This window comes from Lolium rigidum, chromosome 6 (genome assembly GCF_022539505.1).
Source record: "Lolium rigidum isolate FL_2022 chromosome 6, APGP_CSIRO_Lrig_0.1, whole genome shotgun sequence".
In the NCBI taxonomy this organism is placed as follows: domain Eukaryota; kingdom Viridiplantae; phylum Streptophyta; class Magnoliopsida; order Poales; family Poaceae; genus Lolium; species Lolium rigidum.
The window spans coordinates 9,523,359-9,550,627 of NC_061513.1; the positions used below are offsets into that span (position 1 = coordinate 9,523,359).

The 27,269-nt window shown below is 44.7% G+C and overlaps 2 protein-coding genes and 1 long non-coding RNA gene across 3 annotated transcripts; all 3 read right to left on the bottom strand.

The window, feature by feature from the left end:
• Positions 1-86: 86 nt before the first annotated feature.
• On the bottom strand, positions 87-2,726 carry LOC124661335. Its single transcript, XM_047199193.1, has 3 exons — positions 2,369-2,726; positions 2,159-2,240; positions 87-1,937 (listed from the first exon to the last, which is right to left on the bottom strand). Exon 3 carries the CDS (start codon positions 1,864-1,866, stop codon positions 253-255), a length of 1,614 nt encoding a protein of 537 aa, XP_047055149.1. The 5' UTR covers positions 1,867-1,937; positions 2,159-2,240; positions 2,369-2,726; the 3' UTR covers positions 87-252.
• A 1,197-nt stretch (positions 2,727-3,923) lies between these two features.
• Positions 3,924-4,775, bottom strand: LOC124661337. The gene is made up of 3 exons (XR_006990150.1): positions 4,454-4,775; positions 4,340-4,385; positions 3,924-4,076 (listed from the first exon to the last, which is right to left on the bottom strand). It is a non-coding gene; the product is annotated as an uncharacterized LOC124661337 (long non-coding RNA).
• A 2,055-nt stretch (positions 4,776-6,830) lies between these two features.
• LOC124661536 (probable LRR receptor-like serine/threonine-protein kinase At1g06840) lies at positions 6,831-15,544 on the bottom strand. The gene is made up of 21 exons (XM_047199397.1): positions 15,322-15,544; positions 14,814-15,001; positions 14,468-14,618; positions 14,216-14,287; positions 14,053-14,124; positions 13,704-13,847; positions 13,554-13,625; positions 13,411-13,482; positions 12,702-12,776; positions 12,540-12,608; positions 12,332-12,400; positions 12,141-12,212; positions 11,616-11,702; positions 11,432-11,500; positions 10,651-11,144; positions 9,739-9,888; positions 9,185-9,468; positions 8,664-8,715; positions 7,808-8,058; positions 7,526-7,660; positions 6,831-7,432 (listed from the first exon to the last, which is right to left on the bottom strand). The coding sequence occupies exons 2-21, from the start codon at positions 14,911-14,913 to the stop codon at positions 7,067-7,069; spliced, it is 2,856 nt and encodes a 951-aa protein (XP_047055353.1). The 5' UTR covers positions 14,914-15,001; positions 15,322-15,544; the 3' UTR covers positions 6,831-7,066.
• Positions 15,545-27,269: the final 11,725 nt, after the last annotated feature.

A 27,269-nucleotide genomic window follows, 5' to 3' on the forward strand; every position in this document is an offset into this window, starting at 1 on the left:
TTGTGCAAAAATCAAGCCAGATTCTCCTCCCTTTCAATTGCAGTTTGACCTAGAAAAGAGTGTTAACATGTACAGCAATGCAAAAAGGTGCATCTTCATTTCTCAAAATTCAGCAGGGAAAGGGGATCAGAACTACAACGAGGTATATGCTCTAATAATAATTTACATGCCTTATCCTCTTCCATGTACAATGAATTACTGTGGGATCTCTAAAGTTAAGTTTACTGGTTCATCTAACCATAATGTTGCTATCTATTTATGTATAACTACAGGTACAGCAGGTGGTATTGTGTTGGTACTAGTATTAGTGGCCCCATTTGGTACGAGGACACCTGCAAACCTCATTGGCTGTTGCTGCTGCTGCACATCATCACCGTGGCTAGGCATCTGGACCTGGGAGGTGGAATCATTGTCTCCGCGATGGTGGTGATGCATCCTATTTTCCTGCACAATCTGGTAGGCATCGGCCGTCCTGACCTCCTGAGCAAGAGAGCAGGGGCAGCAGCAGAGCCACTGGAAATAGTCAGTCACGTCCGGCTTGCCGCAGCAAAAGTGGTTGGCGGGGAGCCTGAACCTCCTGCGCATCTGGATCCTCCAGAACCCGCCGTAGAGTAGGCCGAGAACGCAGAGTAGGGCGCCGCCGATACCAAGCGCGGCCCTTGCCGCTTCGTTGTCGATGTTGATCGCCGCGAGGTTGAAGATGAAGAAGGGCGCCAGGCAGAAGAGGATGAAGGTCACTGTGTGCACGTACATGTTGCCGAACCCGAGCCGGCTGGCGTTCCACCCAAACACGCAGCAGCTGCAGAACATGGAGAGGTAGGCGAGGGAGATGTCGTCCCACAGGTCGAGCACGCCGCCCTTCCACACCGGGTTATGCTCCGCGGGTGTCGCCGCACCTTCCTGCTCGAAGACGACAGTTTGCATGGCAAAGGAGTACCTCTTCTCGATGGTCTTTCTTTCGAGCTGCAGCGAACCCGACTCCTCGTCGGTGGCCTGTGCCTCATAGTCTTTCCCAAGGGGGCTGAGGTTGTTGTACAAGCCAGCGACCGCCGGTGCACATATTGCCACCGAGATTGTCAGCCCGACACCCACCGCCGGCCGCCTGCTCCTTGGCAAGCCAAGATTTAAGCCACATAGAGCGTACTGGGCAAAGCAGTTGAGATGAAGCAGCAAAACCACCACCATCATGTGCTTCCTCTCGTTGGGCTTTACGGTCCCATCCTTGCAGTACATCTCTCGGAGCGCGAGCATGTCGGCGGCTCGCCACCGGCAGAGCAAGGCCAAGTGGTAGAACCGTCTCGGGTGGTTGTACAGGCACATGAGGGTAAACAGCGCGTTCAGTATCTGGTTGTTGACCTCGAACCAGGTGTCCTTTTGGGACTTGTCCAGAACGCGGTTCAGCATCCCTGTCATGACCATGAAGAGGATGGCGCCTGAAACTCCAACAGCAACAATCCACACGAAGAGGGCCATGTTCACCGGGTTCCTGATCCACACCTTGGACTTGCCCCACAGGGATCCCCAGTCAATCTTCTTCACCAGAGGTATCGCGAAGCGCCTCGAGGACCGTCGAGACGAGCGGAAGGATCCCGAAGAGCCGTTTCGTTGGTCGCCGAGCATCATCTCCCTGGAAGAGGAGGAAGGGGAGCTTGATTGTTGCGGGTTGGAGGACGGCGGCTCGTATGGCGTGAACCGGTACGATGTCTCCCGCAGCTGCTCGAAGGCGTGTCCATTTTCTTTGGGTGAGCTGAAATAGAGGGCTATGTGATCCTTCACGTTGATGTTCCCGGGTCCTCCTGCGGCTTCTTCGTGTATCTCGCCATCAGGTTTCTTCTCATTACCACCACCATCAGGAACCACCACCATATTTCAGAAAACTGCAGATGCTAGATGTTCAAGCTAGGCCACGGCAGCTGAAGGTGTCTGGACAAAGAAGCCTACAGTTTGAATGAAGGGACTGAATGAAGTTCAAGCACTTGAAGAAAAGTTGGAATGAAAAGGTTCAGTCCGAAACAAGTAAATTCGGTTCAGATTCTTTTTAGCAAGATAGTTTTTTGGCTTGCTGCAGACCAGTTCTAGCTTATTCTCTTTCAGAAAGGCACTATTCGAATACTAATCCAAGTCCAAACTGGCAAAGAAACCAAGAACACATGCAAACCTTAGGCAAACTGGTTTGAGTTTGCTTCAAAGCCAGGAACTTGATTCCCACGGCTCAGGTCCTAACAGATAGATCGAGCCACCTGAACAAGAATATGAAAACATTTCAGTGTTTTGATATGTCAGGAACTGAATTTCAATTTCATCAAAGCCATGACAGCAAGAAGCAAGGCTAGTTAGAGAATAATTCAATAAGAACAGAAAGTATTACCTGGCATCAAGGGAGGGAAGAGAATTGAGGAGGGAACTTGACAGGAGGAAGAAGATGGAGGTGGGATTGAAGGAAGGTTGGGCGGAGATTCTAGAGGAGGAAATCGTTGATTCGGCCGCCGCCGCCGCCCTCCGCTCGTACCTGGACCTGACCAGGACTAGCAAAAGTTAATTTTAATCAAGGGAGAATAGAATACTACGGAGTACTAGAAGAGAAAGATAGACAAGGAACAAAAGTTGCCGTCGTCAAGCACAAGGTAGCTTCGTCTCATTCAACCTCTGCGAAAAGTCGTGGCCAGTAGCAGACCCCAAAATACACCCCGCGTCTCTAATACACGGCTTCGGATTTCGTCATTTCTGGTAATCACAGCGGAATTTGGCTGGTCAGACGCACAACTTGGAACACGTGGTCAGAGGTAGTCTGCAACCTTTCTAGACGGTGCACCCAAGGTCAAAATGGTGACCTGGCCTACCCCAAATGGAGGACGAGCTGCAGGGGCCAGCCAGGGGGGCTTTATTTTTGGAAGATTGGAACATCATATTTAAAGGATTTGCAAAATTTTGAAAACGAAAGTTTGGTTGTGTCCAATGATGTTGGAGGATATGTATCTCCAACGGGATCGATCTTTTTCCATAGTTGGAAGGCAGAAGTATCATAGCTTTCCTCCAATTGGCAAATTGTTGGTCCAGGGCATGCTCAAAAATCTGTGCTGCGGCCAAGAAGCGGCTAAAAACCCTTCGGTTGTCGCACTCGTAGTTAGGAGGCAGCAGGCATGTTTCCGGAAAATTACACTGGAAGCATCCGTAAACGCCAGGGATACAGAGCCAGATTCATAAGGTAGGCGCCAAAATTTTGGACCTCCTTAGCTTTTAACTCCCCCTTGGGAGCCCTTCTCTCCTCTGTAATGGCTTTGTAATCCAGATTGTGTTGATATTTAGGTTCGGGCTGGCTTTGGCCCATCCTAGTTACAGTCAAAAAGTATTACTCCCTCCGTCCCGTGGAAAGTGTCGGACCCGCTGTATAAATGTAATTTTACAAAAAACCCCTTAAAGTTACGATTCTTCTCCAATCAAGTCCTTCCACTTTCAAATCAAAATCACGTCTTTCCGAAGACGACGTGGCTGTCCCCGGCCGTCCGCCGCCGTACGCCTCGGCCGTCCGCCGCCCTCCGTCGTCACCTCTCGCCGTCCGCAGCTCCCTCCGCTCTACTAGGAGCTCCACTTCCTCCTCTCCTCCGCTCGAACAGGAGCTCCGCCGGTAGGGCGCACAGGAGGAGCTACGCCTCCGCTTCCTCCTCCTCTCCTCCGCTCCACCAGGAGCTCCGTCGGTGGGGCGCATAGGAGGAGCTCCGCCTCGTCTTCATCATCATCCGCTCCAGGTTGAGCTCTGTCTCGCCGAGAGGTTCTGCTGTTGCTCACGATCTCCCTGTGGCGCTTGTGGTGGCCACGATCTCCCTGTGGCGCTGCGTTGCTGGTCCTGCGTTGCGCCGCTGCTCGTGGCCCTGCTGCCGAGCTCGTGGCCCTGCTGCCGAGCTCGTCGTTGTCCTCGACAGCTCGACCTCTTCCCTGCGCCACTGCGCTGTCGGCTGCTGCGAGGGCGAGCTCCTCTGCTCCCTGGACAAGATCGTCGTCCTCCCCTGAACATGCTCACTGTCCTCTCCTGAACGAGCTCGTCGTCGTCGTCCGTGAACTGTTACCTGAAGAAGGTACTGCATGCAGTTTAAACTTTAGTTTCAGATAAATTGCTGCAAATGCTCAGTTTCAGAAAAACTTCAGTTTCATATGTGGTGGATGGATCTATCTTGGAAAAATATTACTGCAAATATTCGATCACTATATTTCCCAGCCATCATACTCCAACAAGAAGCCACACGCTGTTTAATGGGAGTAGAAGTAACGGAGTACAACAGAAAATGAACTCTTATAAGAATATTTTTTTCCTAGAATCTTAAATTGTTGCTCAAGGGGGTACCTGTTGCTATAGTCGCTCTGGTCCAATCTTTCCATTGCATTAGCACCTGATATGGTAAGGATGAGCTTGCGTCAGCCGAAGCAACATCAATGACCTGCTCATTTTCATACTTACACTAGATCTCCGCACATCTCCCAATTCTCGGCAGTGCTTTCCCGGCAGTGTCATCTCGGCAGTGCTAACATGGGAATACACAACAAAGGAGCAAATCAGATACTAGTTTGAAAATATAGCCATTCATAATTTTTGGGGACCTGCTTTGTTGTCTAGAAAGCAGATGACTTCACTGAACAAAGCCCCCTGCGATCATATCATGGAACCAACCAAGTTGCTATTAAAGTGGTACATTTCACGTTTACAACAGTGACTGCTACATTATTGGTTAAGGGCATGCAGCTACTTTGCCTGACAACTCCAAGTTGTGCAATGGCATGGAACTTCCAAGGCGGTCAGTTGCGTTTAAAGAAACTGTAGCATTTTAAAACCCAAAATCGAACAATATTAGTGCAGTTATTTCCCATGAAAATATAGAAGCAGATAAAGAAAAGGATTGTACCAGTCCAAACGCAGCTGAATGTACAACATCCTTTCCTGAAGAAATCCTGAGCAGTAAAGCAAGGAGTGTTGCCACAAGCTCTCTGAATGCTAACAGTGACATGAATGGTGTGCCAGGGGCTTCAAAGATGGAGTTTGTTAATGTGATTTCGCAGGGAAATATAAACAAAAAACCTAGGAGGCTTGCAAGCAGTGCAAAATCTGTAACATTCCTCGGTTTGGTTGACAACAAAATCACTAAGTTTTAGTTGCTTTAATGATATAGCTGCAGGCTGCAGCCCTTAGATTATTAAGATGACAGTAATAAAAGCCAGGAATTAAAGCAAAATTCAGGTCTAGTCATTACAGTAGCTATATGAACTACCAGGCACAATAATATGAACTACACTAGTAAGAGTTCACTGGTAAAAAATAGGCCCTCATCCAGAGGTTCATGGATGGAACAAGTTAGGCTTCCAGCGAAATCAACCATGTTGATTTTGGAAGAAAACTAATCATTTATGTGATACCATTTAGACTATGGTATGAAGGCCATGCGAGTTTCAGAAAGAAACTGATTTAACAAGCTATAAACTGAATATATTTAACCCCACATCAAGAGCTCCTGTCATCAGCGGGGTTCATGCGTGTTAACTGATGATGGGCAGGCTAAAAAAGCCTGAAGAGGCACTGTCATCACGGTGTGCCTGCCGCTTGTGTGATGGGAAAGGGCAAGAAGAGTGCATCATGGTTGAGGAAAGTCTCAACTTTCAGGTAGTTGTTGTGCAGCAAGTAGCTTTGGTTTTCAGCTACGACAATTTCTCTTCTTAGCCTAGCGAGTATATACTGGACAGTGCACCCAACGAATCAACGAAAAATTGGAGCCTAAAATCAAGGGCAGAGAAAGGAGCAGATATATTCGTCTCACCGTGGGAGCAGCCGCCGTCGACTTGATGAGCGGCCATGACGAGGCCGGCAAGGACGCCACATCTCCTTGACCGGCGGTCCACGCAGCCAGCCAAATCGCACCGTCGACCAGGTCGTCCTCATCTTGCTGGCCACCACCGGCTCCGTCGAGGCCGCCGAGCTCTGACGCCTCGTTGACGATAGCTTCCGCGCTTGCCCGCCGACGGGCTCTCCTCCCGCATCCACCGTCGCCCCCTCCCGCCCATGCAGCCTCCTTTTCAGTGCATCTCAAATTTGGTATTTTTCGATGGATCCGCGCCGTAGCTTCCCAGTGGTGTCCTCGACGGAGCCGGTGGTGGCCAGCAAGAGGGCGACGGCCCTTGAGCGCGCGCTTGGCGCCGGCGCGCGACCGGTTGACCCGCGCCTAGATGCGGGGCTACGGGAGGGAGCGGCGGTCGCTCTGGAGTTGGGTAGGGGGTGCCGGGGTGGGGAGCGCGGAGCTGCGGGAGAAGGGCGCGGCCGACGGCGCGCGGGCGATGCGGACACAAAAACGAAGATAGGGGAAGAGACAGTAACCTGCTTGTCGGGAATTTGTGGAGGGGTTTTTTGTAAAAGTGTCCGACCGACACTTTCCACGGGACGGAGGGAGTATAACAGATGTAAATTTCACTAGCAAATACTTTCTCTGGTCTCTTTTAATTGACTTGGATTTAGTACAACTTTATACTAAATTTGAGTCAATTAAAAAAGACCACAGCTGGCTATAGTAAAGTGGTATGAGTGTGGATCTATCATAGTGAACAGTGCACGATTCAAAAAGTCCAAATTTTGTTACGTAGTATAGATAACAAATTCCAGAGGCGTGTCAGTGATATGGTGAACTGATCTACTAGATTTTTACGGAACTTAGTACAAACATCTTTATCTTTATATATTCTTACATTGGCACATTGCCAAGCATACAAGATCTAGGGTTGATATGACCCCTGATTCATTTTTCACATGATTCGTTTGCATCATGTAGTAGTCCCATATCTCCACTTAGCCAAGAAAACACGGAAAACACAATTCAAATTGATAAACCCCTAATACTTCTCAAGATAACTCCATATTTACAAGGAAAGGAAAACATGAACCACAAATTTCTAACACCTGCACACACGTGACACATGCACTCACAAATTTCTAATAACTACATCACACAAATGATAAAACACGCATCCATCAGCAACTAAATAATAACTACACCACTCAAGATAACTCCAACTTTACTAATTTCTCAGCTAGCTAGCGAGGGTTGATGCTGGGCATAACGCCGCTAATAAGGTTGCTGCCGGAGACATCCGACGATGACATGTACTGGTCATTCCCCCCGGAGACCATCCTCGACCCAGACGATGTCGCCGTGCTGCTGCTGGCGTGGGTAGGGTCCATGGCCACTGACTCTGATGGCACGCCGTCCATCTCCGGAGTCATTTGCCAAATTGTCTCCAGCTCTCTCACTACCTCCACCATGGATGGCCTCGCGTCCGTCTCGTCACGGCAGCACCGCAGCCCTAAAGCGGCGAACCTCTCCACACATTCCCCTGGGCACGACCCCATCCGCATGTCCACCACAGACATTATCATCCCCGACTGGTTCGCTGCCACCACCTGCGTGTGTGTATTATCACGATTCAGTTTATGCAGCATCGTCCTTGTCATGAAAATCACTCCATCAAAAGAAGCTGAAATTTGATAACTTACCTCTCTGACTAGATTTTTCCCATGAGAAATAGGCTGCATCCCTGTCAGCAGTTCCAGAAAAACGACACCGAGGCTGTACACGTCACTCTTGTCCGTCAGCTTATGAGTGAGGAAATACTCAGGGTCTAGATAACCCTGCAATCAAAACCGAATACATCAATAATGCGGTGTCGCCAACACGACATGACACTCCAAACTGGTACATATGTTGCTTCAAGTGCCACATGCTTGCTTATGTGCAACTAGTAAGATATGTGACAATGCCTGGTAGAACCTACTCACCGGAGTACCCTTTACGACCGTGGAAACATAACCAGGAGCGCTCCCCTCTGTTTCTGGCAGTGGAGCAAGCCGCGAGAGACCAAAATCAGCAACCTTCGCTACAAGTTTTGAGTCCAATAAAATGTTGCTAGCCTTGATGTCACGATGAAATATTGGAGGGTCTGCTTCTGTGTGCAAGTAGAGGATGCCTCGTGATGATCCCAGTGCAATTCGTAACCTCATGGCAAAACTTAGTCCCTCTTTAGCTTTAGCTGTTATGTAAATAAAACACTAGTTAGAGGAACTTTACATGACAGACAGCACATCAAAAGGCAGATTGTTGGCAAACATACACAAAACCAAAAATAATATGCAACCAAAAAAAAGGCATGGAGACTTCTATGGCTTAAGCCTAGCTATTAAAATCCAAAACAAAGATATCCCAAGTTAGGTTCCTTCATAACTCAGATAATTGAATTTGTTATGTAGATAGAAGATGTTTATGTTCTCAGCACGAATTGACCAACTATTGATGGAACAAGGTGTTTATCATCAAGAAAACATGCACTATATTATTATGTGTGCACAACGATCGCAACAGGGAAATTCATAGCTTCGTCTTGATATCATTTCTTAGCTGGATCTCCTAACATTAATTGTGTAACTGTAATTATGTTATCTGTGGCAAAAGAAAGACCAAAGATTGCATATCTAGATAAATAGAAAAACGCCTTTGCCTGACAGGGTAAATATGAAACAAAGTTATTCAATACTACAAGCACACTTCAGAAACTGTGACTAAATATAGATTTGAGTTGCAGTTTTTTTTGCGGGGTGTTTGAGTTGCAGTTTCGTGGGCACGGACTGAGGTTCTAACCTGAAAGATTATCCCGTAGAGTACCATTTGGCATATACTCATACACCAGCATCTGCAATACAGCGTTCCCAGTATGAGCATACATCATCATAACTATAGACCAAATATAAAGTACCATTGTGCATAAAAAGGAGAATATAGGCAATAGTTCAGCTTCGGCCACTAAGACTGCCCAGAAGATGAGCTCTGAATAACAAAGTGCCAATTAATAGAAAATGAGCTTACAATATCTGTTGACAAGGAATCACTTCTGCACTAAACAATAAACAATGTTCTGAAATGCTCTATCAGAAATAGGCCCATAAATGATATGATGATGTACAGAAATAGGTCCATAAATGGTGTGTTGATGTACAGAAATAGGCTGATAACTGTGCTGATGCACATGTACTTCAACGGATGCATGGATATCAAATTTTTCACAGCCCACTGTAAAACAATTAAGCAGTATAATAATAAACCAGCATCTGATGAAATTAGTATTGTCAGTTAATTTATTAAAAAAAGGTTGCAGGAAAAACCTGCTCATCCTCTTCGTCACAATAACCAAGCAGAGAAACCAGGTTTCGGTGATGCAGCCTGGACAGCAATTCTATCTCTGTGAAGAATTCCTTTGAGCCCTGAAGAGAACCCTCTTGTGCACGTTTTATTGCTGCTACTTTACCATCAGCCAACACCCCCTTGTATACTTTTCCATACCCCCCTTGACCAATTAGTGCCGAATCACTAAAATCATTTGTACATTTTGATAATTCTTCAAAAGTGAAATCTTTTACGCCATCAATTTTCATCGGAATTCTTTTTGCTGCAAAGTCAGTAGAATATTGTCATCGAATAGACTATTTCTTCAGAACAAGCACTGATAAAATAGCAACTCATATAAAAAATTCAAAACAATATGTACAATGCTACAAACCTGTACTAACAAAATCAGAAGCAAAAGAAGTGACAACCTTTTTAAATAAATAAACAAAAACAAATAAAGGTGGGCAACTGAAACATGATACTGTATTTGAAACAAAAGACGAATCATCTAACAATTTTAGAGCATAGAACATAGAAATAATGGGTTTACCAGTGCGTTTCTTTGAAAATCGAGTTGATCGCCTTCTCAATATAAAGAGAGTGATGAAGGATGAAAGAATTGCCGCTGCAGCGAATACTGCGATGACAATACCAACAATGGCACCTGTACTGAGACTAGACTTTGCACGCCGTGGCAGTACTGGAAAGAAACCATGTGAAAAATGTGAGTTCTCTCTTCAACAATTGCTACAACTGCTGGATACCAAGCTGGCAACATTTCATAGTGGTTCATTTGATAAAGAGCACCATATTACTCCTTCGTATTCGTTTGGGGTTCAAAAAGGGTGTCATATTAATTTCTGTATACCTAGCTGTACTGTTAGGCAAAAAACTCTTAAATTGATAGTGTTAAGTGAAAATTATTTGCAAATTCAGACGCACAAAATGAAGCTTACTAATTTAGGACATGTGTGCCACGGTAATAGGCTTAATTGATTGATGTGGCAGATGATACACATTTGCTTTGAAGTGAATAGGATCCTCCCGTGGTGCTGGGGAGGGGGGGATAGGATTATGGTGGCGGCGTGGGTTTTGGGTATAGGCATTGGGGAAGATAAAGAGAGGAGGCCTAGGCAGCACGACATGATCTGATATACTCCGAAGTCCGAATGGCAGTAGGGAGCATGCACCACCCTCACTTGGGCTTGGGCCCAAATGAATGTTTGGGAGCCAAGTCAACCAGGCCTAGTTAGCTACCACCCGTTCCACCAGAAACAAAATAGGTAGCTACCATATGTTACCCTAAGAAAGATTTTTTTAAAAAAAACTAGCTACTGTATGTTGCTCTACTGTACGCACGTAAGTGATCACTAATATAAACATCTGTAACATGGCAATAAAAACTGCAACGAAACAAAATATGCAGTCGAGTGAAGATAAAATACGTAGCATATATACATACCATTTTCATACCACCCTGGGATGAAGTCAATAAGCTCATAAGGCCCAAATATATCGGAGTCTGCGATCAGCCACCCTGTGAACATGTTTCTCAGTCTCAGCACTTCACCCGAGTTAAAAAACCCAGTGTTGTTTGGGAACAGCTTCAACTTCATCTTCAACCTTGGGCCTTCGTCCCACTCGAAAGTAGCAACTTCCAACTGGTATGAGGACAAAAAGAGTCCCGATGATAGGTACTCTTGAAACTGCGCTTCATACGGAATAAAATCCCAGAATCCAGGACTCTTCAGACGGTAATTGACGTAGAGTGGAATGCCACATGAACATGGGTTAGGTGACTTGAGTATACTTTCGAAAGGAAGGTCGGTCGAGCATGGCGAACAAAGTGTGCTGTTATCCAGGGAACCTCCTCCAGGGAGAAGTGATGAAGGTGATCCACAATACTGAGATATGTTCAGTTGGTTCGGGGATGTGCATATGGGGTTTCCAGATAACCTAAACATGCCATGTTAATAAAAGAAATATAAGGTACTGGCAATGGCAAATAGATCTGAAAACTCCAACACCATTGTTTCTCCCCATTCCTATGTGAATGGCATTTTTTTTTTCAATTTGTAAGTTTGGGGAACCAATAAAAAGCAAATATAGACTCCAATATCAGGTTTTTTATAAAACAGATATTGTTACAGATATTCGTGGGTGTGAACATAGAAACTTTCTAACAGTACAAGTAGGTCAAGATCTTTAAATTAACAAGGAATTTGTTAAATAAAAATGCTTACAGGATGGTAACATTAGCAGGTGGTGTAAGAGGATTTGACAGATTTGTGAGTAAGTTGTTATGGAAATCCCTGCAAAATATTCAACAGAAAATATTAGACTATCAGTCCCAAAGAAATATGTCAATTAAACCGTTCTAAAATTTCAGAACGGTGAAACGAAAGGCTCAACATAGGATGGTATTACAATATCAGGCTTCTGTTTCCATTGAAATTGATGTTTCTCCAGACATCAGAGGGAACAGAACCATCCAGTTGATTATTGTCCAGTGACCTGAATGAAGACAAAAAATTATCTCAATTTGATTCAACTGGTCATTCGTGAGCATTACTGTCATACAGACTGTTTAAAATTTTGATTATTAAACTTGAAGTTGTTATCATGGCATAGGCCCACATGAGGTACTCTAGGAAGCAGTTATTGTCCATGTGAGAAGACCCAAAGGGAGGATTATGGGCGCTTGGTTGCTACTTATTAGGTATTTTATTTGCAATTTAATAATATTTAGTCAGCTTATCTGTTAGACTAATGTTACCTATATGAGCAGATATACCTATATACAAGGAGGCATATTGTAATTACTAATTCACTACTCCTAATACTGAGCAATATTGAAGAGCATCCCTCCTCTAAAGTTTTCCTGTCTAGAGATCTATCCCCTATCAAATATTAAAGGACATATTAGCACAAAGAACGAAATATCATACTTACAGCCTCTGGAGATTAGGAAGGCCAGAGAAACTTCCAGGAATGGAACCATTGAGACTGTTGTGGGAAAGGTCTCTGCACAACTTGCAAAGGTGAGTGTAAACTCAAATGTTTCCTTGGTAATAAGGTATCAATCGATGACACTTAAAGAAACAAAATGACATGAGTTCTCTGTGAGTGCTCTCTTTTCATACATTGTAGTTATGTTGCTCGCTAGTTGGCCAGATGGTATGGGACCCGTCAACTGATTCCAACTAATATCCCTGAAACACCAACACAAAAAGGTCAGAGTAAGTGATAGCTGCCAAATTCCTCTACGAGTGATGTGTAAGATTCTTTTCCAAACAAAAAGGACATATGCTGTTCCATATAAGGTAATATGCAGCTCAGAATTCTACATACAAGTAGCCAAGTTGCGGTATTCCACTGACATCAGGAGCGGGACCTTCCAAGCTGCAGTTCCTCAAACTCCTGATGTAGACCATATCGATTAGATTAATTTTAAATTGTCATAAATAAATACTATAAAATAAAAGCAGATCAGAAGTCTGAACCAAAACTTACAATTTAAGAAGTGTGGTGATATTGCCATAAGATGAAGGAATTGAACTTCCGGAGAAGTTGTTGTTGTCTAGCTGGCTGGCATCATTTTGGAAAGATGTAATCAGACAGATAGGAATGTATAATCATAAAAATGTGATATCTCAAAGAAGTGCAACAAACTAAGAAACTGAACTGGGAGTTACTCAAGGTACTAACGATATCTCAGTATATTTTGTGCTTCGCTTCTTTTCAGTTAGCTTTAAATTACTTATGATATATAAATGACAGAAAAATAACAAAAAGGCTAGCAGTTGTATTGTTCCAGCTTCCAGTGGTTTACAGTTGGCAAGAAATAATGACATAAAGGATCAGGGTGAAATCAGCAGTAATCCTAAAAAAACTGCGCTAATGCCAGGTAAGCATGTCCACAATGTTACGATTGCATAAACTATCACAAGGAAGACACCAGCAGCTACTTTTCAGTAAAAGAGAACAGTGGAGCAGACATTCTTTGATTCTGTTGCTTCCAAAAGTGTAGGTAAACATTAAAAACTACACTTAAAATACATTCAAGCTAGAAACATCAAATACGATGAACTAATTATGAATTTAATGTAATACCGAGAAATTAAGGCCATTTCACGATCAAAGATTGATACCCAACCCACCCAACCATGATAACAAAAAAGTGAACAGTATTCAAACTACTACACAATAGTAGGCTTCGTACATGATGAGCAGTTTTGGTAGCTGTGATAATTCTGGTGGAAGATAGCCTGATAAGTTATTGTTATCCAACAATCTGCAAAAAAAATTATAAGGTCAGTAGAGTATAAATGTAAAAACAATATATGGTAGCAGTCAGGTACTTACAAGTGAACAAGTGAAGGTAATCTGGACAATTCAGGTGGAATTTGACCACTCAACGAATTATTGTTCATGTGACTGGATAGAAATTGGAAAACCATTAGTATAAGGATAACTATCACTTGTTAACAGAGAGACAAACCATACTGTACTTACAAGTGCTTTGTTTTGTTCAGGTTAGCGAATGATTTAGGTATGGGTCCGGATATATGGTTCTGATCAATCTGAATCCTATTCAAATTAGGAAGGAAGCCAATAGACTCTGGTAAAGGACCAGTCAACAGGTTCCCGTTCAAGAGCCTGCAAATGTAAAAAAATGGGCATATTGTCTCATGAGCTAAAGCAACTGTGAAATCACCTCAGAGAAACGAACTATTAATTTTAAAAAACTGTAAGCAAAAACTAAGTTAATATATACAGGAGAACGATAACCTCCATGTCCAACCAGAAGGATATGAAGGAAACTATTTCAGGTAGAGCATGAATGCAATGAATTTCAACTTACAATAGTTCCAGAGAAGTAATGTTGCCAACCTCTGGAGGAATGCTCCCACCAATTTTATTCCACATAAAATCCCTTAAAAGGAAATTAAAAGTAGTCAGTCGGCCTTGATTAAATGAACAGACAATCCACACGATAATTAGCCAGGTCAACTCACTTTACTTACATTATTTTCATGTGAGTAAGCTGGCCAAGCTCAGGAGCTAAAGTCCCAGATAAATTCAACCGTATAAGCTGCCTGTAATCACGTACAGGGATATTATCAAGTGATGCAAATGTTCCCTAGTCCATCAAAATACATTTTGCATCATTTCTTTTTTTGCATTAGCAGCTCCATCAAAGATATTGATACTTTAAATAGAAGGGTTGTATAAATGTTTATGGACACGATTAACAAGGAGATCAGTTGTGCACATACAGTTCTTTGACATGAAAGTATCCATCGATTGCTGTCTCATTTTCACAGATGACACGAGTCCAATTGCCGACACATGGATCTCCACGGTTCCAGCCATCGAGAAATCCCAACGGATCGTCCAAACTGTTTTTGATAGCTCTCAGAGCATTAACTGCAGAGCAGTTGAACCAAATGTACAGCAAGTTAGTTTGATAATGCAGGGAGGATGTAGAAAATATAATATATGTTGCATCTCTCTTCCAGTGAGTGTCATAGTTACGAGGAACAAGTAAAATGAGCACGAACAGCTGTGAAGCTAGATTAAAAGGTATTCATGCAGATTGTGGTGGTTTGAGATGGATTTCACCTTCCCATGGTGCCGTGATCTGTGCAGTTGTCAGTTGCACATTGGCGAAATACAACGTGTAGATAACAGAGCAAATATAGAACATCCAGGACCGTGACATGATGCCGTTGCAGAGAAAAATTCCCCAAGTTGGCAGTAACGTTCAGAGTTCAGTGACGCAGGCTGCCTCTGATGGCGGAGTCCATTCCCTGAAAAGGAGCAGTGGAGAAACAGTTACCTGTTAACATTTGTGGACACTAAAAAGGATCATCTAGAGCCTGTGATGCACCAGATTATATCCGGGAGTTATTAGACAGATGTATCAGGGAGTTCTTGGCGAAAAGATGGACTTGGCTACCAGTAACAACAGTAAGTAGTTGGCTACCATACCGCGACCAACATGTATCCACTGAAGGAGGCTAACAACCATGGCACCATAGCATGAACATAACTAAGAAGAAATTGGATGGATGGATTCGATATGCAAGCATAGAAATGGAGAGCATGGAAGAAGTGAAGCAGAACTCACCAGGTAGACAGGACAAGGCAAACTGGCAAACTGAGGAGAGGAATCGACGATGCAGGACAAAGAGAGAAGCGAGGAAGGAAAGACAAAAATAGAGAAGGGGACAGGGATGGTGAGGGATTGACTAATTAAAAAGTGTGAGGAGTATTGAGCAGCACGGAGCCCAGTATTGTAATGGAGGTTGGGGAGGGGATTAATGGAGCGGAAAGGGACGGCAGGCTGAATCAATGTTCTGTGTTGAATCCAATCCAAGGCATCATATCATACTAGTAATCAGCCGGTCGAATTGAAGGCAAGCAAGCAAGCAGGACCCGTTCTTCCTCCAGCCAACAACAGTCCCGGAAACATCGATCTTGAACAATTCCATGTTTTGCCATTGAAAAGGGAGTGAGAAAAGAACCCAAAAGTGAGGAATTGACCGTGGGACATGTGGGGAAATTTGAGTAGAGTACTGGGGTTGGTGCCATATGCCATCAAGCTATCCACCTGCCCGTCTGTCTCCCTTGACCTCAGCACCACAGTTCTCTATTGAATCCGATGTCAACTAGAGTAGGTAGCGTGGCTACTTTCTTCCTTCCTTCGCCCAGCACTACGGTTAGCAAACTAATAATCTGTTGGGCCAACAAAGAAACCTAGGCAGCAAACAGAGGAATGAGTCTCTCAGGAAGGGAGAAAGAGTCAAGTGAGCTAGGCCATACCTGAACGCCCTGCCCATCCTGCCGTTGCAGCCGCCGCCGCCGCTGGCCATGCTTTGCCGCGCCGCCGATCCGCCAAACAGTCACAGGAGACGAGGGTGGACTGGTGGTGGAGCCTCCTCCTCATCCTCCTCGCCGTTTCTGCAGCCTCCTCCTCGCCGCCGCCGCAACGCGGATCCGCCAATGTGGCTCCCCCATTGCATATTACTGTACTTTTCAATCAACAAAAGAAGAGCAATGACTTTTTGGTTCACAATGGTGAATGGCACATGGTTCGGCCAAGCCGAGTCTCTCCTTTCAGTCAATCAAGAAACAAAAAAGAACATCTGTTGTCAAATTCAAGCGTTCTACGCCGTCATATAGAAAGTACTCCGTACTACCTATTTCACCATTACAATACGTGCAACCAGTCGTCATAGAAAGTACCCATTAATTTCCGGTGATTTTCCTTACTTGCCCCGATCAGGAAAACCAATGCGTGCGCGATTTGATGCACGCCCGCGTCGGGTTGCTAGGCTACGACGACCCATTCCCGTTGCAGCAGCTCCGAGTTTGGTTTTTTCACGGTTTAGGAAATATTCTAGAAGGTTCCTGGCAATTTTTTGTGTTTCTTCCCGGTTTCTTGATTCTCGGTTGTTCTCACCATTTTCTTCCAGTTCTTTGCGGTTTTCTTTTCTTGTTTCTTTTTTTTCTTTTCAAAGTCGAAAATTGTTTAAATTCAACAAAATGAAAATTGATCTTGCTCAAAAAAATCAAGTTCGAAAATTATTTATTTCTGAAATTTGTTAATTTTAAAAAAATCAATTTTGAAAAATTGTTTAAATCTGAAATTTGAACTTATTTAATAAGTGATTTTTCGAATTTGATTTTTTTATATGAATATTTTTCAAATCTGAATAATTTTCAAGTTTGCACTTTTTACATATTTGATTTTTTTCAAATCTAAACATTCTTTTCATCTAATTTTTAAGAATTTGAACTTTTTTCCGAATCACTGGAATCCAGAAAAATCGACAAAAACAAAACAGATACGACACACATATACATCACATGAAACAAAGACACCGAGAGGACAATACAAAGTAACGCACGCAGCGGTCCAGTAATAGGAGCACCCATCCCGATCAAATGGAGTACAAAATTGGCGAGGTGCTATACAACCTTCTTGGGCCGCCCCACCAAAGTTTCTTTCTTTTTTCTTTCTTTTTGTTGTTGTTTCTTTTCTTTTCTTTTATTTTGGGTTTTCTAAAATTTCGGAAAAAAACATAATCTGCACTCTGTTTTTGAAAATCTAAACAATTTTCAAAATATGAACTTTTTTAAAAAATTGAACATTTTTTAATATGAACATATTTTAAATTGGAACATTTTAAAATAATTATATTTAACAAATATTTTCCGAATTTCAGATATTTTTTAAATATAAACATTTTTTCAAATTCGAACAATTTTTAAAAATTTGAATAATTTAAATTTTTTAAAATTCAGATCTGTACGTTTTAAAAAATTTAACAATTGTCAAATTTTAAAAGAAAGAAAAAAGTTTATACAAAAAAGAAGAGGAAATAAAATAGAAAATAGAAAAACAAACCAAAAGATAGAAAAATAACAACATAAAACAAAAAAAAATGAGAATGGGCCGGGCCTAATAGCCAACCAAGGTGTGTGGCGACCTGGTCGGTGTGTAGAACTGGCACTAAAGTCATACTTGTGGTTTCTTTTTAATGAATGTGCCTTTTCCTATCTTGTTGACCTATTGGGCCTTTAAATTCATAGGCCATTTTACATGTGTTGTGCCAGTAGGCATGTAGAATTCCGTTTTTTTCGCGTACCAGTGGTTAGAGGCTTACCTTTACAAAAGGAAGGCACTAAAAAAACCTTTACAAAAGGAAACATCATCCCGCGCAACGCACGAGCCTTCGACGCATGTCAGTGAGAGTCATCTCCGCGACGAGTCATCCCGTGAAGCGAACCGTGGTGCGTCCCCGACCGAGTCACATGTCCAACGAGACAAACAAATTCACCCTCGCTTAAGTAGTGCTAGTACCGTTTTGGCTTGTTGCACTCTCGCCGCTTCTACCAATTGGCCAGAGTTTAAACTTCAAGTTTAACACTTCGGTGACTCGTAAAGGTTGAATATTCTTCAGTGGAAGGCGATATTCCCGTTGACAGCGATGCGCATGTGGTGACTTCGTCAATCTCAAGATACACCAGATCACTTTCTACGACACAGTCTCTCGGAGATGCTCATATGGGTAGAGTCGGTGTGTGTGCGTTCATAGGGGTGAGTGTATGTATTTGTGAGTTCCTAAATTTATACTGTTATTCGCAAATCCATAACTCATCCTCAAACATGTTTTATATTTTAGTTACAAATACATCTATACATACGTGACATATACGTACACGTATTATTCTATCTCAGCTGCCCGGCTACTTCTGGCTGGTTACTCCGGAGCTCAACTGGGTCGAGCCGTCGAGGGGCTCCACGTCGCCTCCGACAACCGTTCGACACCGCCTTATATTTAGCGTCCAGCCGAACGGAGACGAAGAACTCGTAAGAACAAGGTCGCACGCCATGTACTGTTGCGCCGTGCCTTGGACCCTTGGCCAAGGCAGGACTCCGAGTTATCCATAATACGTACAGTTTCCTAACCCATGACTCTGATCCCGTATACAAATAGTACGAGGCGATGCAGCTGAGCGCCCACCGATCGCCCCCTCGTCTCCAACGTAACGTACTCAAGCCACAGCTAGCTCCGCCGCCTGAAACCGAATAACCGATCGACGGAGCACCGGAGCTCCATACCGAGGCTGGCCGATGACGTTAGCGGGCATCCTCGAGGACATTGAAACCGTGGGCGACACCATCCTCCTCGTCTCCGCGGGCGGCTGCGGCTTCCACTTCGTCAGGGGCGCTCTGAGCCGCTCCTCTAAGGGCTGCCGCCTCGCCGGCGCCGTCCAGGCGGTCGTCACCAACAAACGCCGCGTCGGCCGCTGGACGGCCTGGTCGGGCGTCATGACGGCCATCGAGGTCGGCCTGGAACGCGCGCGCCATGTCGAAGGCCCCTTGAACCTGATGGTCGCGTGTGGCGCCACCAACGCCCTCTTCTCCGCGCATATGGGAACGCGCGCCGCCGTCGTGTCGGGGCTCAAGGGCGCGGCCTACGGCGGGGTCGCGGGGGTCGCCCTCCACAGCATCGTACGCCTCCTCGATTCCGCGGATAGCTCTAACTAGCTAATTAATTAAAACCTCGGATCAACTTGGATCGTGTGTTTGGTTGCTTCCCCGGCCCTGTTAAATCGTTAAAACTAGTATTAGCTTTATACGTGCTGCATGTCCTCTGGTGATATTCTCTGTTGCTGCACCTCTGGTGATATTCTCTGCTGCAGTTCACCATTGATTTACACAAGTGATCGTCGCTATTCATGTTTTTAATTAACTACCCAAGAGAAGCTCAAGCTGAAAATTTTCCAAATTTTAATAAATCTCACACAAGTTTTATGGAACAGAGGGAGTGCATCACTTGGAGTAGCAGACATGCACTGGTTAACCATATGGGAGCGTTAAGCGTTCATTACCCTGATCTCTCAGGTGAAGCTGTTGACACGTGTTCTTTAAAGTGTCCAATCCCACTTTTACTTCTGTAATAAAGCATAAATGTAGCAAAACAAAAAATTCTAGCAAAAAATGTGCTAATTGTAGCAAAACTAATTTTCACATGAAGCACAAATGTGGCAAAAATACTTTGCCCACCAAACATAAGAAAAGAACGGATCTCACGGGAGACCCCGCCGGAGCCCTTGTAGCAAAAATAAATAAATTGTGCCGCCGTAGCAAAGAAATGAGCTCGTTAGTATATCGCAGGAGAACTTGCTTGAGACAATGTAGCAAAAACGTGTGCCATTATAGAAAAATAAAAATTCAACAACATGCAAGCTGCATGTCTTATGCATTAACATAGAAAACGAAAATGATACACCATACAAGTCACGAATGATGAAACCGTGGTTGTAGCAAAACATTTATATATACTACCTCCACCATTCACAAAAGGATGTCTTAACTTTTGCTAGATATGCATGATCCCTATAAGCATTTTAGTGTATAGATTATAGAATTGCATGTTCTAGCCAGGTCAACTAAAAGATTGGTCTAATAGAAAAAACTGTGCAATTATATTAAACACCTCCAGGAGAACCAACTTGAGCTTGGATGGTTAGGAGGATGGTTGTACCCCCAGCCCACCAGAGTTCAAACCCCAGATTTGACATTTGTGTGTCTTATAAAGGCGGGATATTCATTCAATGGGAGGTGATGTTTTCGTTGACAATGAGGCTTCTGTGGTGAAGCTTCGCCTCATGGGTCTTAGGCTCCTTCCTCTCGTCGGGGACTCTCGCTTCCCCACGAAGCTTCAGTTGCTTCGGCCGCCCCTCCTCCTCCGGAGTCTCGAACCCGCGGCTAGAGTCCTCCTCGGCTCTAGACTCCATCTCCGCCTCCTCTCTAGACGACGGCCCCTCCAAAAAGAACCGGAAGCGACGTCGCCTGAGGCCGACGGTGGTGGCTCAAAGTCCGCTCCTCCCCAGCCACCTCCACCTCCACCTCCTCATCCCCGTCCTCGTCCTCCTCCCGCGTCGTCCTCGTAACGTGGATTGGGACGCTGTGGCCTCACACTCCTTCTAACATTGTTCTTGCGCTGTTGCATCTTCTTAAGCAAGCTCGACGTCCTCCTTGCCGCCGCTCATACTGTTCAATCACCTGCATTGATAAAGAGAAAACAATTAAGCATGTTGAAAAATATATAAATACTAAGCATAAAGACACTAAACAATTAAGAAGCATGTTGAAAAATATATAAATACTAAGCATAAAGATACTATGCAATTAAGAAGCATGTTGAAAAATATATAAGAAGCATAAACACATAAAAGACCCTCACCTGCCGTCATCAATCTCATTGTCAATCTCATTTTCTTTCTCCTTGTCACTATCACTATCACTATCTTTTGAGTAGTAAGTTGGAGCCTGATAGATGGGTGGAGGCTCATCATCGCTATCATCTTCCACTTGTAACTTCTCGAGCATATCTATGTCCTTTAGATCCACCACTGACTCACCACGAGGTTCTGCATCGTTCTCGTTCCCGAGGTCCTCTTCAAGAACACATTCTAACTCAAAGTGCCCGAAGTCCTCTTCCTCTTGATAGAAAATTCCCTCCACCCATATATGTTAGGGGCAGATGCAAGTTTTCCAACAATTCTGACGCTCCGATGATCTGTATCTTGGGAAACCCTAGGGCGGGGACCCCGCAGATCTACCCCTAGGGTTAGGGTTAGGGTTAGAGTTAGGGTTAGCAATGTATGTGGAAACCCTAGGGTTAGGGTTAGGGTTAGAGTTAGGGTTAGGGTTAGAGCTAGGGTTAGAGCTAGGGTTAGGGAAACCGTAGGGCGGGGACCCCGCACATCTACCCATATGTACATCGATAGCAAATGTTAGGCCTAGTGGCTCCGGTTGACCCATCTGCGAAGAGCGTCACTCGTGGGACCTACATATGCCATCTACCAATTCGTAAAAAATAGAACCATTTTTTACATAATTCATACTAGTAAATAAATAATACAAAACATAATATAAAGTAATATAAGAGAGGAAAAAATAAAAAAATAAACCCTACGGCGGGGACCATGCAAATCTACCCCTAGGGTTAGGGTTAGGGTTAGCAATGGACTTTTTTTCCTTTTTGGAGGACATATGTACATCGATAGAAGATGTTGAGCCTACTGGCTCCAGTCGACCCGTCTGCGAAGTGCGTCACTCGTGAGACCTAGCTACATATGGCATCTACCATTTTTCCCATTAAAAAAGAACTATTTTTACATAACTCATACTACTACGTAAATAAATACAAACATAATATAAAGTAAAGGAGAGAGAAGAAAATAGAAAAAAAAAACTAAGCCGAGGGAGGCCGTCGGCATAGGTAGGTCATGCACTATGCCGAGGGGCACCCTCGGCGCCTCGCTGACGCCGTAACCGGGCCGTCACACGCGGAGCGGCTGTGCAGTAGACGCAGGCACTACGCCGACGGCCGTTTGTACGCCGAGAGTGGCCGTCGGCGTACGATACTCTACGCCGAGGGTATTACTACGCCGAGGGGCTCATTGGGCCGCTGCCCTGGACCGGACGTACGCCGATATTTGACCGTCGGCGTACGCCACGGCCGTCGGCGCAGCGCGCCATTCCCGTAGTGTGATGTAAATCCAGCGAACTTGGTAAGTACACCGACGTACGCCAAGCTTGGCCCCGTGGCGCGAAGTAAAACCCCTCGCCCAATGGCCAAGGCAGGCGTCGATTTTGTTGAACACTAGCTGCTGACGTAGAGTAGATAGCACGGTAGGCGTAGAGTCGAACACTGCTCTGAGCCGCTCCTCCAAGGGCTGCCGCCTCGCCGGCGGCGTCCAAGCGAGGTCGTCGCCAGCAAACGCCGCGTCGGCCTTGTCGGGCGTCATGACGGCAATCGAGGTCGGCTTGGAACGCGCGCGCCAGGTCAAGGGCCCTTGAACCTGACGCTCACGTGTGGCGCCGCCAACGCCCTCTTCTCCGCACATCTGGGCACGCGCGCCGCCGCCGTCTCGGGGCTCAAGGACGCGGCCTACGGCGGGGTTGCGGGGATCGCCATCTACAGCATATCGTACGCGTCTTCGATTCCGCGGAATGCTCTAACTAGCTAGTAATTAAAACCTCGGATCAACTTGGATCATGTGTTTGCTTGCTTCCCCGGTCCTGTTAAATCGTTGAAATTAGCTTTGTACGTGCTGCATGTCCTCTGAAGATATTCTCTGCTGGACTATACCATTGATTTACATGCAGTGGTTGTCGCTGTTCATGTTTTTTAGTTAACTGCCCAAGGGAACGATCAAGCTGCAAATTTTATTTGTGGGCACTCCATCATAAATTGTATATATGTACAGGAGACGCCTATTGGTTAACCTTGTGTGGTAGTGTTGAGCGTCCCCGGCCCCCTTCTTTTGGGTTCTAGACTAGCTTATAGGTTCTAAATCGGAGTAGCTTAAAAAAAGTGATTGCTTTTGGATAAACTTAGTGCAAAATCGATGGGATGGAGAAGCATACAGAGCACAACTTCCCAAGCTTCTCGACATGACAGTAAACCCAAACTAGAGAAGCATACAGAGCAGATTTCCGAGCTTCCCAACAGTAAACCCAACAGGTACTATAGAATGCCCCTATTCTTTAAAGGTATCAATCGACTGAGACTCAACTTATGTCTAAGTTGAATTACATTAACGTGTTTTGATGCATAAACAACATCAAACACGAGCAGAAATAAAATCCGACGATGAAACACATGACTAAGACATAAGCTACGTTTCAGCTAGCTGAAACTTATCAATTCTGATTCTTTAATCAAATCTTTCTATTCTTAATAGGTGATCCCATTTTCCTGCACATGCAAGGTATCCACCTCATCAAACATCACTGAGCAATCACAACCTGCCACCTAAGCAATTCTTCCACGTCATCATGTACATTACCCATGTAGCCATGTACTACCACTAGTGGAAAAACGCTCATCAATACCGGTTCCAGAGGGCCATTTGCACCGGTTTCGCAACCGGTATAAAACATCCGGTGCAAAAGGCCCCCACCCTTTCGTACCGGTTCCTTACGAACCGGTATAGATGGGCCTCCACGTGGGCGCCCAGGAGAGCGCACGGCGATGGACCTTTCGTACCGGTTTGTACTACAAACCGGTGGCAAAGGTTTGCTACCGCGGCAGGAAAAATTCATGAATCTCTGCCGCGGCAGAGAATTCAGGGTTTAGGGTTTTTGCAGGGGTTTAGGGGTATCGGAGCGTTTCATATCGCGTCGATGCACCGGAAATGCGTTTGGGTTTACGTAGTACATGAAGATCAAGGTGATGCATATCAAGTTGGTGCATATAATATAACACACATGTAATTGCATAAGTAGTACTCTCCGATGCCAATCAAGTCGATGCACCATAGTACATGCATGAAGATCGATCTATTACACATGTACCATAGTGGTACACTCCGAGTCAAACTATATATACACACAAAGCAATCGAGGAGCTGGAGAAGATCTTTATGCATAGTGGTACTCTCCGGATGGTGATATGACTTCCCGAAGGAAAAATCCCGCCAATTCCTCGCCGATTGCTTTGAAGCGCTCCTCGATTCTGATCTTCTCCCGCTTTCTTCTCAACTGTAAAAGAATAAGATGAATACATGAGCTATGTGTGTTATATCAAATCACAAATCAAACAATTATTACTGAAACTCAGCACAACTTATGGTAAGAAAATAAATTTGTGAATATTGTTTTCGTACCTCTCTATTTCTTTCATTATTCGCTCTCTCGCTGACAATTCTGTGGATGTACTCGCAAACGTAGTATCCACATAGATCAATCCCCGGTGGTTGTTTTGCGCATTTCTGTACAAGAATATAATTCAGTCAAACAATAATGAAGTATGATAAAGGTGTGTGGACCTAGGTAGTACTACTTACTTTGTTCGCACGCCATACCAGCTTCGGTTTCCAATCATGGGACTGATCTTCCTTGATGAAAGTTTCCAATACGCTGCCCGACAAAAGAAAATGCACAAAAGAGTTATCAATCAGTTGATATCAGGAAACTAACAAAAAACCGATAAGAATTTGAATTACCTTTTGAGCATAAGAAAACAAGACTTGTATAGTATAGCCTCTTTGGTTAGTGAGTCAAAGACTTCAACTTCTCCTTCGTACATTTTAATGACGATAAGAATAAAGTGAAACCTGCGCACGTTATGATATGTAGTGTCATATATATAAGTGAGCAAAATAGAATGTGTTATAAGAGAGTAACACTCACTGGAAGTTGTAAGGCCAAAGTATTGTCTTTTTTTCACGTTGTCGCTTCAAAAACCTTAGCAAAGTCTCCGATGTATCCCTGTTATAGAGGGGTTCTTCTATGGTCCTGACATGCATTGTGTTCGGGTCAATGAACCCAATGTCCGTGATTTCATCCCTTTTGCATTCGAGCATCTTCGATCTGCATAACATAGCGCACAAAAGATTATAATTTGCGAGATAATCAAGGAGCTGAGCTAAAGACTTCTCAAATTATATAAATAAATCACTTACAGACAATAGCAACTGACGATAGATTTGTCGAGGGCCCGAAGATTGTATAACTAGAAAAGCTCGGAGAAGTCAACGCTCACAGAGTATTCTTGGAAGTAGTGCTCTTCCTTAACTCGCACCATAATAGTCTCCATCCCTCCCTTTGCGGCAACACCGTACCACGTATGCAAGTTACGCATACTTGTTGGTAGCTTGCTGAGATTCTCGACCAAATCTTTCCCTTGAACATATTGATATACTACCTTAGCCATGGCGTAATCGGTTGAGATTTGCCGAGAACTTTGAACGGCCTTCTCGTCAAACACCTTTAGAGGGGGGACCGATTTAACGGGTTGTTGTCCGAGCAGGTAGACTTGGTGTATCCCTTTTATCTCCTTGATACCCGAGCTGGTAGTGGGGTTTTTCGCCTCCATCATTTCGTCGTACGACCTTTCAATAGAACGCCTATAGTCAGATGGCGGCGATGGTTCAGGGTTATACAGATTCTCGACTGTACGACGAACCTTCACCGGATCTAGTGTCTTCTCAAAAGGTATCTCTGGCTCTTTCTTAGCAAAAAAGGCCCTCAGCTGGGACTCAACGGCTTCCTGGTTTTCCTCGGGAGTTTTTTCCCAAGGTAACTTCTCAATAGGCGGCAGTGGTTTCTCCTTTCTAGATCTCTTCTTAGGCGGCGTACCGTTCCGCTTACCAGGCGCTGTCTTACGCGGAGGATCTCGAGGTGGTGGACTCACGCTGGGTCCCTCTCAGGTAGGTGTGGACTTTGCTGCTTATGTGGACTGCTAGGAGGAGGAGTCGAAGGCCTTTGATGCTCATGTGGACTGCTATGAGGAGTCGGTGGCCTTTGCAGAAGGACGATGTGTTTCTTGGGCCATAGAGCGAAACCGTGCTTGACATCGGCAAGTGTCTTCTCATCGTCACCTCTAGGAATATCAAGCTCCACTGTTTCAAAAGCCGGAACAACTTCATCCACCCCTACATGAACACAGCCAGGTGGAATGGGCATATGGTGGTGCGTTGCTCCTTCTTCACTTGGGTAAACATAACCGACCGCCACCTTAACGGACGTGTTCCTGAATAACATATAGAGCTCGCAATCTGTCTTCTCCGTGACATAATCCACGGGGTAGCTTCCTCCACATCCGTCAAGATGCGTGGAACCCACACTGCTTCTTCGCTGAGATGGGGCGGCATCGGCTTGAGGATCCTGTAGGAACATCGGCTGATCAGGTGGCCTCTGATTTTTCTCAAGCGCCGACACCCTATTTAACAATTCCTTTAACGTGTCGGCGTCCTTCTTCTTCTTCTGCGAACGGCTTCTATAAGTGTCAGCGGACTCCGGGAACGCTTCCTTCATGGTGAGACCTGGGCGAGCTCGTACCCTTCCAACGTGTTCAGGATTCCCCAGAGCGAGTGTCAGCTCGTCATTCTCTCTATCGGGAATGTACTCTCCCTTTCGAACCTGTTCAATTGCAGCTACAAGCTTCGATACGATTTGCTCAATCTTTTCCTTCCATTTTCCCTCCGCAACGATCGGCCCTGTCTTTGGGTCCAACCCTGCCCCATGCGCGAACAACCAGAACTTGGACCATTCGGGCCAGTCCCATGTCTGTGGAGTGATTCCTGCAGCCATCAGTTCATTTTCATACGCTATCCACCTCGGAATGGCAGTCTTGTAGCCACTCGACCCCATATGATGCCAAATTGTCTTCTTTGCAGCATTTTTCTTATTTGTGACCGATCGGGACACAAAAGTAGACGATTTCTTATACCTCTTAAATTCTTGCCGGTGATCCTTTATCTTCACTAGATTATCATCGAATACTCGGATCTTCATTCTTATATTTGTCCCATAAATTTTTCTTCCGGGTCCGGAATTGTATGGCCATCTTCTTGAGAGTCCATTCCTTGACTTTATTCTTCGGCCTTCCGTCATGTCTTCCGGTAGGCTGAAGCGTGTCAGCAGAGTTTCCCAAAGAAACTTTTTCATCGCGTCGTTGACATAACTAGCTTCATTCTCCGCTTTCTTCGGCTTATGCCACTCTCGAATGCTGATCGGTACATGGTCCCTAACAAGAACTCCAGCTT

What these genes read in the sequence shown, in the direction of transcription:
- LOC124661335 (XM_047199193.1), bottom strand. Translation starts at nt 1,866, where the DNA reads ATGGTGGTGGTTCCTGATGGTGGTGGTAATGAGAAGAAACCTGATGGC.
- LOC124661536 (XM_047199397.1), bottom strand. Translation starts at nt 14,913, where the DNA reads ATGTCACGGTCCTGGATGTTCTATATTTGCTCTGTTATCTACACGTTG. An exon ending in CTGAACAAAACAAAGCACTT is followed by an intron (nt 13,626 to 13,703) that starts GTAAGTACAGTA and finishes ATTTCTATCCAG; the next exon opens with TCACATGAACAATAATTCGT. An exon ending in CTTCCTAATCTCCAGAGGCT is followed by an intron (nt 11,703 to 12,140) that starts GTAAGTATGATA and finishes GTCTTCATTCAG; the next exon opens with GTCACTGGACAATAATCAAC.